At 47.9% G+C, this 12,625-nt stretch overlaps 1 protein-coding gene across 3 annotated transcripts in view; it reads right to left on the bottom strand.

Moving 5' to 3' along the window:
* RANBP10 (RAN binding protein 10) overlaps nucleotides 1-12,612 on the bottom strand; it is a 66,704-nt gene extending 54,092 nt beyond the window's left edge. For 2 of the 3 annotated variants that reach the window (XM_065898536.1, XM_065898534.1), the window contains exons 1-2: nucleotides 12,373-12,607; nucleotides 11,478-11,589 (exon numbers count right to left, since the gene is read on the bottom strand). In XM_065898536.1, the coding sequence (XP_065754608.1) occupies nucleotides 11,478-11,589; nucleotides 12,373-12,607 (347 nt within the window). Of the gene's footprint in view, nucleotides 1-11,477; nucleotides 11,590-12,372 lie in introns of all 3 variants that reach the window. The other variant, XM_065898535.1, reaches the window with a different exon arrangement.
* Nucleotides 12,613-12,625: the final 13 nt, after the last annotated feature.

A 12,625-nucleotide genomic window follows, 5' to 3' on the forward strand; every position in this document is an offset into this window, starting at 1 on the left:
AAAGAAAACCACACGATCATCTCAATTGACAGAAAAAGCATTTGAAAAATCCAGCATCCCTTCATGATAAAAACACTCAGAAAACTAGGAACAAAAGGGAACTTCCTCAACATGATAAAGGGCATTTACGAAAAACTCACAGCCAACATACCCAATGGTGAAAGACTGAAAGCTTTTACCCTAAGATGAGGAACAATACAAGGATGTCCACCTTTCACCACTGCTATTCAACACTGTACTGGAAGTTCTACTCAGACCGATTAGACAAGAAAAAGAAATAAAAAGCATAAAAATTGGAAAGGAATAAGTAAAACGATCTCTATTTGCAGATGACATGATCCTATATCTAGAAAATCCTATATATAGAAAGTCCCAAACAATACACAGAAAGCTTACTAGACCTAATAAACTAGCTAATAAATAGCAAAGTCGCAGGATGCAAAATCAACACACAAGAAGCAGTTTCAATATACTAACACTGAACAATCGAAGGAGAAAATTAAGAAAACAATTCCATTTACAATAGCATCAAAACAAACAAAGAAACAAACAAGAAAAACCCTTAGGAATAAATTTAACCAAGGAGATAAAAGGTTTGTATACAAAAAATTATAAAACATTGCTAAAAGAAATTAAAGAATACAAAAACAAATGGAAAGACATCCCATGTTCATGGACTGGAAAGCTTAATATTGTTAAGATGGAGAGTATTGTTAATATACTCTAAATTGATTTACAGATTCAACACAATCCCTACCAAAATTCCAACAGTCTTTTTTGTAGAAATGGAAAAGTCAGTCCTCAAAATCCATATGGACTTGCAAGGGATCCCAAGTAGCTAAAACAATCTTGAAGAAAGAACAAAGTTAAAGGATTCATACTTCCCAATTTCAAAACTTACTACAAAACTACAGTAATCAAAACAGTGTGGTACTGGCATAGGTAGACATATAGACTAGTAGAATAGAAGTAAAAGTCCAGAAATAAATTTATACAGCTGAATTACTTTCAACAAGGATGCTAAGTCCATTCAATGGGGAAAGAATAGTCTCTTCAACAATTGGTGCTGGGACAACTGGATTTCTACTTCATACCTTATATAAAAATTAACTCAAAACGGATCAATGATCATAATACAAGAGCTAAAACCATAAAACTCTTAGAAGATAACATAGGGGAAAAGATTCATGACCTTGGTTTAGGCCATGGATTCTTAGATATGATACCAAAAGCATGAGCACCAAAAGAAAAAAATAGATGAACTGGACTTCATCAAAATTAAAATTTTATGCATCAAAGGTCATTATCAAGAAAGTGAAAAGAGGGAATTCCCTGGTGGTACAGTGGTTAGGACTCCACACTCCCACCGCAGGGGGCACGGGTTTGATCCCTGGTCAGGGAACTGAGAATCCACAAGCTGCCCAGCGAGGCAAAAAAAAAAAAAAAAAAAAAGTGAAAAGACAAACTAGAGAATGGGAGAACATATTTCCAATTCACATATCCTATAAGGATCTACTATTCAAAATATATATAGAATTCCTACAACTCAACAACAAAAAGACAAACAATTATAAAATAGCCAAAGGACTTGAATAGACATTTGTATCGCCAAAGAAGATATACAAATGGCCAATAAATACATGAAAAGATGCTCAACGTTACTAGTCATTAGGAACTGCAAACCAAAACCAAAATGAGATACTAATTCACACCTAGGATGAGGAAGGGAGGGAGGAAGAAAGAAGGAAATAAGTTGTTGGTGAGGATGTAGGGAAATTAGAAACATCACACATTGCTGGTGGGGATATAAAATTGTATAGCTGCTTTGGAAAATTGTTTGGTGATTCCTCAAAAAGTTAAACATGGAACAATCAAGCAATTCTTTTTTTTATTTTTTATTTTGGCCATACCACGGGGCTTGTAGGATCCTAGTTCCCTGACCAGGGATCTAACCCAGGCCCCCTGCAGTGGAAGCACAGAGCCCCAACCACTGGACCGCCATGGAAGGCTAATCAAGCAATTCTTAAGTGTACACTCAAAAGAACTGAAAAGATGGTCACTTCCCTGGTGGCGCAGTGGTTAAGAATCTGCCTGCCAGTGCAGGGGACACGGGTTCAATCCCTGGTCCAGGAAGATCCCACATGCCACAGAGCAACTAAGCCCACGTGCCACAACTACTGAAGCCCTCGCGCCTAGAGCCCATGCTCCGCAGCAAGAGAAGCCACCGCAATTATAAGCCCGCGCACTGCAACGAAGAGTAGCCCCCGCTCACCACAACTAGAGAAAGCCTGCACACAGCAACAGAGACCCAACGCAGCCAAAACTAAATAAATTTATTTTTTTAAAATGGCTAAGGGGCTTCCCTGGTGGCACAGTGGTTGAGAGTCTGCCTGCCGATGCAGGGGACACGGGTTCGTGCCCCGGTCCGGGAAGATCCCACGTGCCGCGGAGCGGCTGGGCCCGTGAGCCATGGCCGCTGGGCCTGCGCGTCCGGAGCCTGTGCTCCGCAGCGGGAGAGGCCACAACAGTGAGAGGCCCTTGTACCGCAAAAAAAAAAAAAAAAAAAAAAAAATGGCTAAAATGGTACGTTTTATATTTATTTTACCATACATACATACATACACACACACACACACACACACACACACACACACACACACACACACACACACAGTGTCACCAAAAACACCCCTATGGCCCTGCAGGCCAGCATCAGCCTCATCTGGCTTTTCCGGACAAGACAAGTAGGGCTTGGCAGAGCTCAGTGGAAAGCATCAGAGTATCCTGGCCTCATGTCAGGGCCAGAAGAAAGAAGTCCCTCACCATAAGCACACAGCAGATGACAGGAGTGAAGAACACAGAACTAACTCTTTTTACTTTTCATCCATTTCTCCTTAGAGGGAAGGTGGATTTTATGGACTGGCAAGCCCATAGACACTTTTAACAAATGTTGCCAATGATTATGGGACCTGAACTTTTTTTTTTTGGCTGTGCCACAAGGCTTGCAGGATCTTAGTTCCCCAACCAGGGATCCAACTAGGGCCCTGGCAGTGAAAGTGCCAAGTCGTAACCACTGGACCACCAGGGAATTGCCTGAACATTTTTAATTTAAGTTCCATCAATTGAACGTCTCCAGGCCCACAGAGCTCTGGTAGGAAGTGACAAAGAGGAGAGAAGAGACAAGCTCCTCAGCCTCAGGGCTGAGATGGCTCTCGGGGGCTGCAGGAAGGTAAGCTCTGCCGTCAAGCCTCTCAGGTCAAAGGGCCAGTCACCACTGCCCCGTCCCCTGCCTCAGACCCCGCAAGGATCTACTGGAATCTCATCGGACAGTTTCCTCTTAACATCTAACACGTAAGCCGCAGCTCGCAAGACTGGCAATCTTGTCTCTGTCAGAACCTGCCCCAGATAAGAAATCAACAGCCTCCACAACAGAGGGGATCTCTGAGGTCGTGGTTACAAAACGGTCCCTGGGAGACATTTCAGGAGAAACACCAACTGACATTTAGGTCTGAAACGAGGGCTAATATTTGATTCTGGGGATTTTACTTCCTGGTCTGACGGACCTGCTTAAAGCCACAGTCCTTCATGACACCAGCTACTGTGTACAAGCTGCTCCTCTAGCAGCCGCACCCCAACCCTGCCCCTCTACCAGGAAGCCACCCAGTCACGCACTGAGCCCAATTCTGTGCAGGCCCCCCCACTGAGAGGAAGGGTATTAGATGAACGGGCCCAACCCGGTACCATCCAAGAAAGAGCAAGCCTGAAGGCAAAGGGACCATGAGACAGGATATGCTTGCAGAGAGGAAGGTGGTTCTGAATGTGGGTCTGGAGACACTCATGCATACACTACCACCAGCACCATCAAAACACCCAGAGAGTCCACAAGACAGGAAGGGGAGGAACAGCCCCCATGGGTGGCCCTAGGCAGCTTATTCACAACCCTGCATTCTGGCTCCTTCCCTAAAGAATCTCCTGGGAAACTCAGGTACCAAGCCTTGAAAATTTCCAGAGCTTACCACATTCCAAAACCAAAGACACTGCCCTTAACTAGAGGGTATAACCAACTGGCACCCCACCTGAACGTGAGAGGGTTCCCACCAGACCCCACATCCCGTAAGCTTTGGACCCTAACCTCTCTGGCCCTGTGTAATTATAAAGCTGGAGCAGAGCTCAGTGTGGACACAGCAAATGCTCTTAGGTACTCAGAAATTACCCTTAATTAGTTACAGGTGTTCTCTAGTTACAGGTGTTCATCCAGAAACTGGCCTTGAGTTTGCTGGTTTGTAACTTAGCATCTTTCATTATTCTCAGCACGGGGTCTTATTCAAGTAACCTACCATTACATGGAAACTAAGTCCTAACAATTTTGAAAGCATCAAATTCCATGTAATAAACCCCTTCCTGCTTAAAATATCTGGAATCGTTTCTGTTTTCTGCACTAGTCTCAAATGATATAACATATATAATGGCAATAACCTGGATTTGTTTAAACCTGCATCTCTCTGTCCCTTCTGCTATCTATTGATATTTTTAAAATGTACACCATGTCAGGTGTTACAAGAGCGAATGTATTCCTTTACAGTTTAAAAAAATTATAGGTAAAATAAAAATACATTTTGGTTAAAAAAAAAAAAGGCAAGCCTGGGCTTCCCTGGTGGCACAGTGGTTGAGAATCTGCCTGCCACTGCAGGGGACACGGGTTCGAGCCCTGTTCCAGGAAGATCCCACATGCCACGGAGCGGCTGGGCCCGTGAGCCATGGCTGCTGAGCCTGCGCACCCGGAGCCTGTGCTCTGCAACAAGAGAGGCCACGATAGTGAGAGGCCCGCGCACCACAATGAAGAGTAGCCCCCGCTCACAGCAACTAGAGAAAGCCCTCGCACAGAAACGAAGACCCAACACAGCTAAAAATAAAAAAATAAATTTATTAAAAAAAAAAAAAGGCAAGGCAAATGTAACTACCAATAAACTCCTCACACAACAGTTGATATTAAAAGAGAGCATTCTATAAAATAGCCCATGCCAATTTCAGACACATGGTTTTGTAGACCAGGTTATAACCAGTTCTGCTCAGCAAACCATCCCCTCTACTTCTTTCCTCTCGGTTCAGCTCTGCCTCGGCAATGTCCTCTAGAAGAGACAAGCTGAGCCCTTGGACCATCTGGACACAACTGCCCTTCTCCTCTCTCCACCTCTTCTCATCTTAAATTGTCTCTGCCCTGAGGACCAGTAAGTAGGTTTTGTCTCATGATGCAACTCTGACCAAAAGATAGCAGCTGCCTGGTGCATTGTGCAGTGAGAAAACATCTGGGGCTCTGTCTGGACAAGAACGAATGCCGCTATCAATCCGTAACATTTGCCATGCAAGCTGAGTGGACAATGGGGTTATTTGTGCCTTGACACCTGTCATCCATAACCTAAACTTCCCTGAATCCCAGGCCATCTCTAAGGTCCAAGAGGTAGGAGAGGAAGAGAGTGTACAAGGAATGCTAAGACTTACCCCTCCCCCGCTTCCCTACACAGTCCAGAGCATCTTTCATTGGCCCCTTCATGGCAGGGGGCTGGGCTCTGTTCCAGCACCAACTCCCCTTGTCTCATTTCTAGCAAGAGTCACAACCTCACAATTCAATTACAACAGAACACCAAGGATCCTAGAGCTAGAAAGACATTTTATGTGGATTTTAAACAAAATTTCTAGGGAGGCAGAGGAACATCCTTGCATTTTGACACGGTGTTATCCACCTCTCTCCTAGTGATCGGTCTCTTCCTTCTAACCTCTGACCACCCACTCTGGGCCCTTGATTCCCTCCCAATGGTCCCAGAATAGGATGGCACACAGTGCCTGCCATGCAGAGCTGCTGAGACCAGCCTCCTGTGCTCCACTCTGATGAGCTCCCTGCTTCCCCTCTAACAGGGAATCTCCCTTACCTGGTGACTCATCTAGGGAAAAGACCAGGGAATTCCCTGGTGGTCCGGTGGTTAGGACTCTGCACTTCCACCGCAGGGGGCCCGGGTTTGATCTCTGGTCAGGGAACTAAGATCCCGCAAGCTGCACGGTGTGGCCCCCAAAAAGAAAAGAAAAGACCAAACATTCCCGAGAACAAAAAATAATGGGGGTGGGGTGGGGGAGGGGTAGGCGTGAAGTGAATTTTAGGAATTTCTCTAGAGGCTGATCCTTGACCAAGAAAGTCCCCATTTATGAAGAAAGAAGCCATACTCCTCACTCTCACCTCGAAGTTGAAGCCTGGGTGGTGACATACAGTGGGCAGGGAGGTCTCAGGGAAGCCCAGATGTGCTCAGGGCAGGAACAGGTCTTACCAGAAAAGAGGATGCCATGTGGACTCCAGTCCTCTCACTCTAGGCCAGAGCTGCACCTCAGTACACCCACCCAACTAGACCTGGGCTTTAACCCCCAATACAGGTAAGCAATACAACACTCCAAGCTGCTCCAGAGCCCCAATACACCACATCTCCAGAAACAGTGCAATGTGTTACTAGGGATAGATGCTGCCCAAAGCTCAGCATCTGCCCCTGAGGCCATGGGCACTGGGGGGATGTCGGTGAGAACAGGGCATGATCACTGTTTGTACCTGCCTTGGGCAAAGACAGCACCTACTTCTCAGAGCTGGCAGGACAGGCCTTCTCCAGGTCCACAGATGAGCACCAAATTTCTCAACAGCACTGTACAAGGCACAGAGACTGGAGTGGGGTTCCCAGGGTGAGAGGCCAGCCACAAGCTGTCTCTAGACTGGAGGGCCTGCGCTCAAGTAGCTCTGCAAACCAGAAACATGGCAGGTGAGATCTTAAGTGGGTGAGTGGATCTCTGAGTCTCCATGAAAAATCATGGACAATGTTGTCTTTCAAATGGGACTTAACAAAACCAGAGTACCAGAGAATACCAGCCACACACAGAGGCCTTTCACCTCCGAGAAGCCACTCTGGCTACCAGTCTTCAACATCCTACCTATGCATCCCACCATACAGGAGAAAGGCCAACCAAGAGAGAGAAGAGACAACTGCTATAGGAAAGCCATGCCCAGAGTCAAGGACCTAAAGTCACTGGCCCAGGGCTTCCCTGGTGGCACAGTGGCTAAGAATCTGCCTGCCAATGCAGGGGACACGGGTTCGAGCCCTGGTCCGGGAAGCTCCCACATGCCGCGGAGCAACGAAGCCCATGTGCCACAACTACTGAGCCTGCGCTCTAGAGCTCACGAGCCACAACTACTGAAGCCCACGCGCCTAGAGCCCGTGCTCTGCAACAAGAGACAACAAAGAGTAGCCCCTGCTCACCGCAACTAGAGAAAGTCCACACGCAGCAACGAAGACCCAATGCAGCCAATGAATGAATGAATAAATAAATAATTCTTAAAAATAAAATAAAAATAAAGCCACTGGCCTGCACCGGACAGGAATCTCAGCCAGAGGGGCCTGGCTGAACCAAACCAGCAGAGTTTCTTCTCCCCTATCCACTCTCAAAAGTGCAGGCAGGGGACTTCCCTGGTGGTCCAGTGGTTGAGACTCCGTGCTCCCAAAGCAGGGGGCCTGGGATCGATCCCTGGTCAGGGAACTGGATCTCACACGCCACAACTAAAGATCCTGCATGCCCCAACTGAGACCCCAAGCAGCCAAGTAAATAAATAAATAACAAAAGTGCAGGGAGATCCAAAGTCCTCGTATATCGCTACTGCCCTCAGGATAAGCCCAAGCTCTCTGGACAAAGCACATAAGGTATTTCTGACCTGGCCCCTGCCTAACTCATGCTCTGTCTTCCACGTCTTTGATGCACTGTTCCTTTCATCTAGAGCGTCGCTTCTCACTTTGTCCCTCTGGAACCCTCCAACCTACCCTTCCAGATTCAGCATCATCACCTCTTATATGAAGCTCTCCCCAGACTCTCAGGTACAGGAGGAAGTCCAACCTCTGGGCCACCCTTGGGTACAGCACACACCATGGACGGGGCTTTTCCTACACCAGCCTGTGAGGTCATGTGCACAGGCCTATCTGCCTCCTCTCTAGATAGGCCTCAGGCCTGTGCTCCTGGGGCCCAGGTCTGGGCCTGGGACGAAACAACGGGTGCCTCGTTGTCATGTGGAGAATTAATGGATGAGCACATTACTGCCTGGCCAAAGGAAGCTGGCTGCAAGTGAAAGGAAAGGCAGGCTGGCTGTGGCCAAAGGGCCACAGGGCTTGGGCCTGAGCACCAGATGCAGAGGAGAGGAGAGCGCCCGCATCGCACCCCTGCAGCTCCATCCAGTGCTCTAGCCCAGGCTTGCTGTTCTTGGGTAGAGCCACTCATCACATGTCAGGAGGCCACCACCGCCGCCGCTGCTGGGATGATGTTACAGTCTATTTTGAGGGTCACACTGGAGCATCTGTCAACCTAGTCAGCCACACCCTCCATGTGTCATCACTAAGAGCTGGAGACACCCAAAGGTCCATGAACTCTGCCTGAGCATGTCATTTCCCCAGGGACCCTCAGTTTCAGGGCCTCCTTGGCTTCCTAACAAGATCAACCCAGATGCCCTTATCTCCTGGCACCAGTGGCCGGGCTCTGATGTCTCCTCACCCCACCAGATCTGCTCCTGGGGTTCCCAGCTCTGGTGACTCGGCAAATGCAGCTGAAGCCCATCAGTCTAAGCCTGGCTCTTAGCTCAAACATAACCCCTCCTTCTCCAGCTCTCCCTTATATTTGAGGAGTGCCCAGAAAGCCCAGCACAGAGATGTCAAGCCAGTTACCAACCAGGCTCATTTTAGGCCCAACAGGCCTCACCTGCTGAGAAACTCCTACTCATCCCTCAAAACCATACCCAGGCTCTGCCTCCTCTTGTAGAGAGCCTTTCAGTGGACTCTACAGAATAGGCCAGAGGCTCTCTGAGGATAAGGCTGGCCTGTGCAGGCTTTATTGTTGTTCTCCCTGTACCTAGCATGCACCTGGCACACAGAAGGTATGAATCAGTATAACCCTTGAAATGAGACCTTTCTAATTAGACAAGCTTAGTGTGTTCTGCTACAAAAGACATCGTCAGAACAAAGGCCTTTCTGGAAAACAATGACACTGACAACTGGGTTCATAAACACCTTTTACAAAGGAGGCCTGTACTCAAATCTACAGAAAAACAAGTTTACAGATTCAATGGGATGCTAAGTCAGTCAAGCCCAGTGCAGAGCACGTAAGTCAGTCTGGGCCCACTCAGCACTAAGCACCTTTCAGCTCTGTCCCCTAAGAACACTGTGATCCCCTAAGAATCCAACTGGACATTCCCTCACTCTACCCAGGGAAGGAATGCAACAGGCAAAGGCAGCAGCAGCGTGGACACACGTGTCTGGGATCAGATGAGGGCATCTGACAAGTTAGGCTACTCCACTGCACCCTAAGCCCCACAGCCAGGGCAGGTCACCAAACATCCCAGGGGCTCAGGGCTCACCCACAAAACAGGTACACCATCATCTGCTCCAGCCACTTTCCAGAGATGCCATGAGGATGGAACTAAATAATACAGGAAAGCTACATAACCGGTTAACACCTGGGTCATGGAGCAAACATCTTCAACACTGACGGGAAACAGGAAACAAGCTGATCACTGTCTGCCCTGGAACTGCCCTTGGCCTCCTGAAAACCACACCTGGCCCATCTGGCTATATCTTAGCCACATGGGAAGGCTTTCAGGGATTCCATAAAGAGGCCATAGGTGACATTCACACACCTTTCCTCTGACAGTGGCCAACTGAAGCAGGCCACCACAAGCATACATGACCTGGGACCTTTCTAAGAAACTGAGATTTCCAGGTCAGCTTAACAGCTATATTTACCTCATGTAAAAATGCTGGGAAAGTTGGGAAAAGATGCTCAACTTTCTTTGGATTTGCAGGCAATACCTATAGTAAGGCAATCTAACAAGATACAGGGCCTTTTCCAGCAAGATCCACTTATAACTGAAATGTTAAAAGCCAGGTGAAGGAACCCAGGTCTCCACATTTAAACTGAAATGTAGAGACCTTCTCAAAAACTGTTCTTGTCTTTTATTAGCTCGCTGTTATCTACGATTAAGGACTCTGGAGAAAATAATCCATTTTCCTCCCTACAAGTTTAGGAAATGCCCCTCCATTTCTTTGGCAATATGAGACTGCAGCACCAACATTTCAGTCTATACTGTAACTATTTTTGCAGTGTTTGTTTTGTTTTAAGAGGCTGTTCTCATTCACACTAGTTCAAGCACATTAAATACATGTGCTTTTATCAGATGGTGGAAAGGGAAAGTAGAAGATTTAAAGCCCTCCAATAATATAAATTTCCTACCTGTAAATGCTCTATATGGGCATAAAAGTAAAAGATGCAATAGCTTGCCACAATCAGAACTTCAGAAATCATAGAATTCTGGGATTATAGGTAGCTTAGATGCTGGCCTAGCTCCCCAGAGTACAGACAAGGAGATCAAAGCCCCATGACCTACCCACAACCACAGAGCCCTGCCCGGCAAAGATGTTACAACTTCACTGAAGAAGCAGGCAAAGCTCCAATTCCAGCAGTATTGCCCCCAGCAGAACCCCCTGGCCAGGCATTTTGCATGTACCACAAGGGGAACAGTCCCTAGGAGAGAGGAAGTATTCTGAATGCTCAAGAACACACATCAGGGTTGGAAGGAAGGTCGTTGGTGGGGTTCACAAACTACCCACACCAGACCTAAGGTCTGATGAGGAAAACCTTTCCAAAGCAGCTAAAATTATGTTATTTCATAACTTAAACACCTGCTTTGTGACAACAGCCAGAAAAAAAGGGAGACTAGGAGAATAAAAGGAAGAAAAATGAAAAATCTCCCCTCTGATTTCCTGTATCTGCTTGGATCACCCTAAAATAGGGAGCCTCCCTAATGCTGACTTTAATGAGGACCTTCCTAAAGCTGATCCAACTGGTGTTCAAGTCCCTGGATTGAAAAACAAGTTTATGAGTAGCAAGCTCATCTGATTCTGACCATGTGCATGCTGTTTACCCTAAAATGACAGACCAGTGGCTGCCACAGCTTTGATGAATGCTGCAAAGACTCTACTATCCCTTTGAAGTCTACAAGGGCCTCTACCATGACTAAATGCCATAAAAAGGAACCTTGAATACAGCAAGAGTGTGAAAGGAGGGAAGTCACAAACACCACACAACAGTGGGGGAACTCCATTCTGGATGCTGATTTGTTAATGTAAACTTGTTATTTGTTTCCCTGACCTGTTGATGTATCTCATTACACTATCACTAAAGAGAAGCCCCTCCTCTATAAAATGTACCTATTTGTCATCAAAAGCTGCTGCTTAGACCAGGCCATGCCCACAGCCAGGTAACAGAGGTATCCGCTATTCAACCCTTTGCAGCCCAGACCAATACAGCTCAGCAGCTCACACTAGTCACAGGTGTCAACCAGGAGACCTCAAACTCTGACCACAGGGAACAGTTCAGTGTTGGGGGAAAGAATGTGGTCAGGAGGGGCTTACCCATCTCTTCCTTTGCTGACAATCTTCACCTCAAAGTAATAAATGCCACAGGCAGCAGGTATGGGGTGGGTGGCACGCACTGAGGCTGCATCTTTGTGATTTTTGCCATGACCTAATAGAAGAGGGCAAGGAAGAAATTTCAGCAGAAGGAAATGCAAATGGAAGCCTCATTCTTCTCTGCTCCATGGCAACTTCACCCCTCCACGGCCAGAGGAAGCCCTTGCATAGTCCAAGGAATAATTAGAAAACAACTGAGCAAACACATAAACCTCCCACCTTTGGCTCACCTCCTCCTGAGAATAGCAGCTCTGCCTGAGCCACTGCCATTCAAACCACAGGAGGGTACATGCAATGTGGGTGCATATGTGAGAGATTCCCTAGTGCTGCTGGCAGACTCTCCAAGATACAGGCAGCCCACTTGGAAGACTAGGGGAGGAAGAGGCAGCCCTGGAAGACGCCCCCACAACTTTAGCGCAGAACCCTAGGCCTTGTTTGGGATGTCTGGCAGGTGAGCAAGCTCATGGGCCTCTGGCTAATGGAGGGGATGTGACCACCCCTTTCTTCAGACACTTATGAAACTAAGCAGTGGTGAAGGGCCTAGCTCGAGTCGGAGGTACCCCAAAACAAGCAGGAAGGCCCTGAGAAGAATGTCCAGCCCAGCACTGGGTTTGGACACCTGCTGCGGTTCTCCTGACATCAGATGTCTCAGGGCAGAGCAGACTAGGCAGTCAATCCTTGGCCTGGTCAGCCCCACCACCCTAGACACCCCGCAGGAACTAAGGCCCAAGCCGGAGCACTCGAGCTGGGTAAGGGACGTGATGGAGCACGGGCTGGGCAGCACACCCACCCCGCAGACACTCTGGCCTTCTCCCCCTGCGACCAAACAGGCCAATACCTTTGTAGTGGACGCGAAGGTTGCCCTGGGAGAGGCCGATGTAGTTGTACTTGTCCTTGGGGCTCCAGGAACGCGGCAGCGGCGTCTCGTGCTGGTTGACCGCGGGATACAGGCGCTGCAGGCGCCGGCTCAGTTCCTGCTCCCCTGGGGACGGCAGCCCGCATCCAGTGCCCCCGCCGGAGGAGTCTCCAACCTGCAGGTTCCCAGCTCCCAGGTCCGCCGTTGCCGCCGCCATCTTGGAGGGAGCTGCTAT

This window comes from Phocoena phocoena, chromosome 20 (genome assembly GCF_963924675.1).
Source record: "Phocoena phocoena chromosome 20, mPhoPho1.1, whole genome shotgun sequence".
In the NCBI taxonomy this organism is placed as follows: Eukaryota; Metazoa; Chordata; class Mammalia; order Artiodactyla; family Phocoenidae; genus Phocoena; species Phocoena phocoena.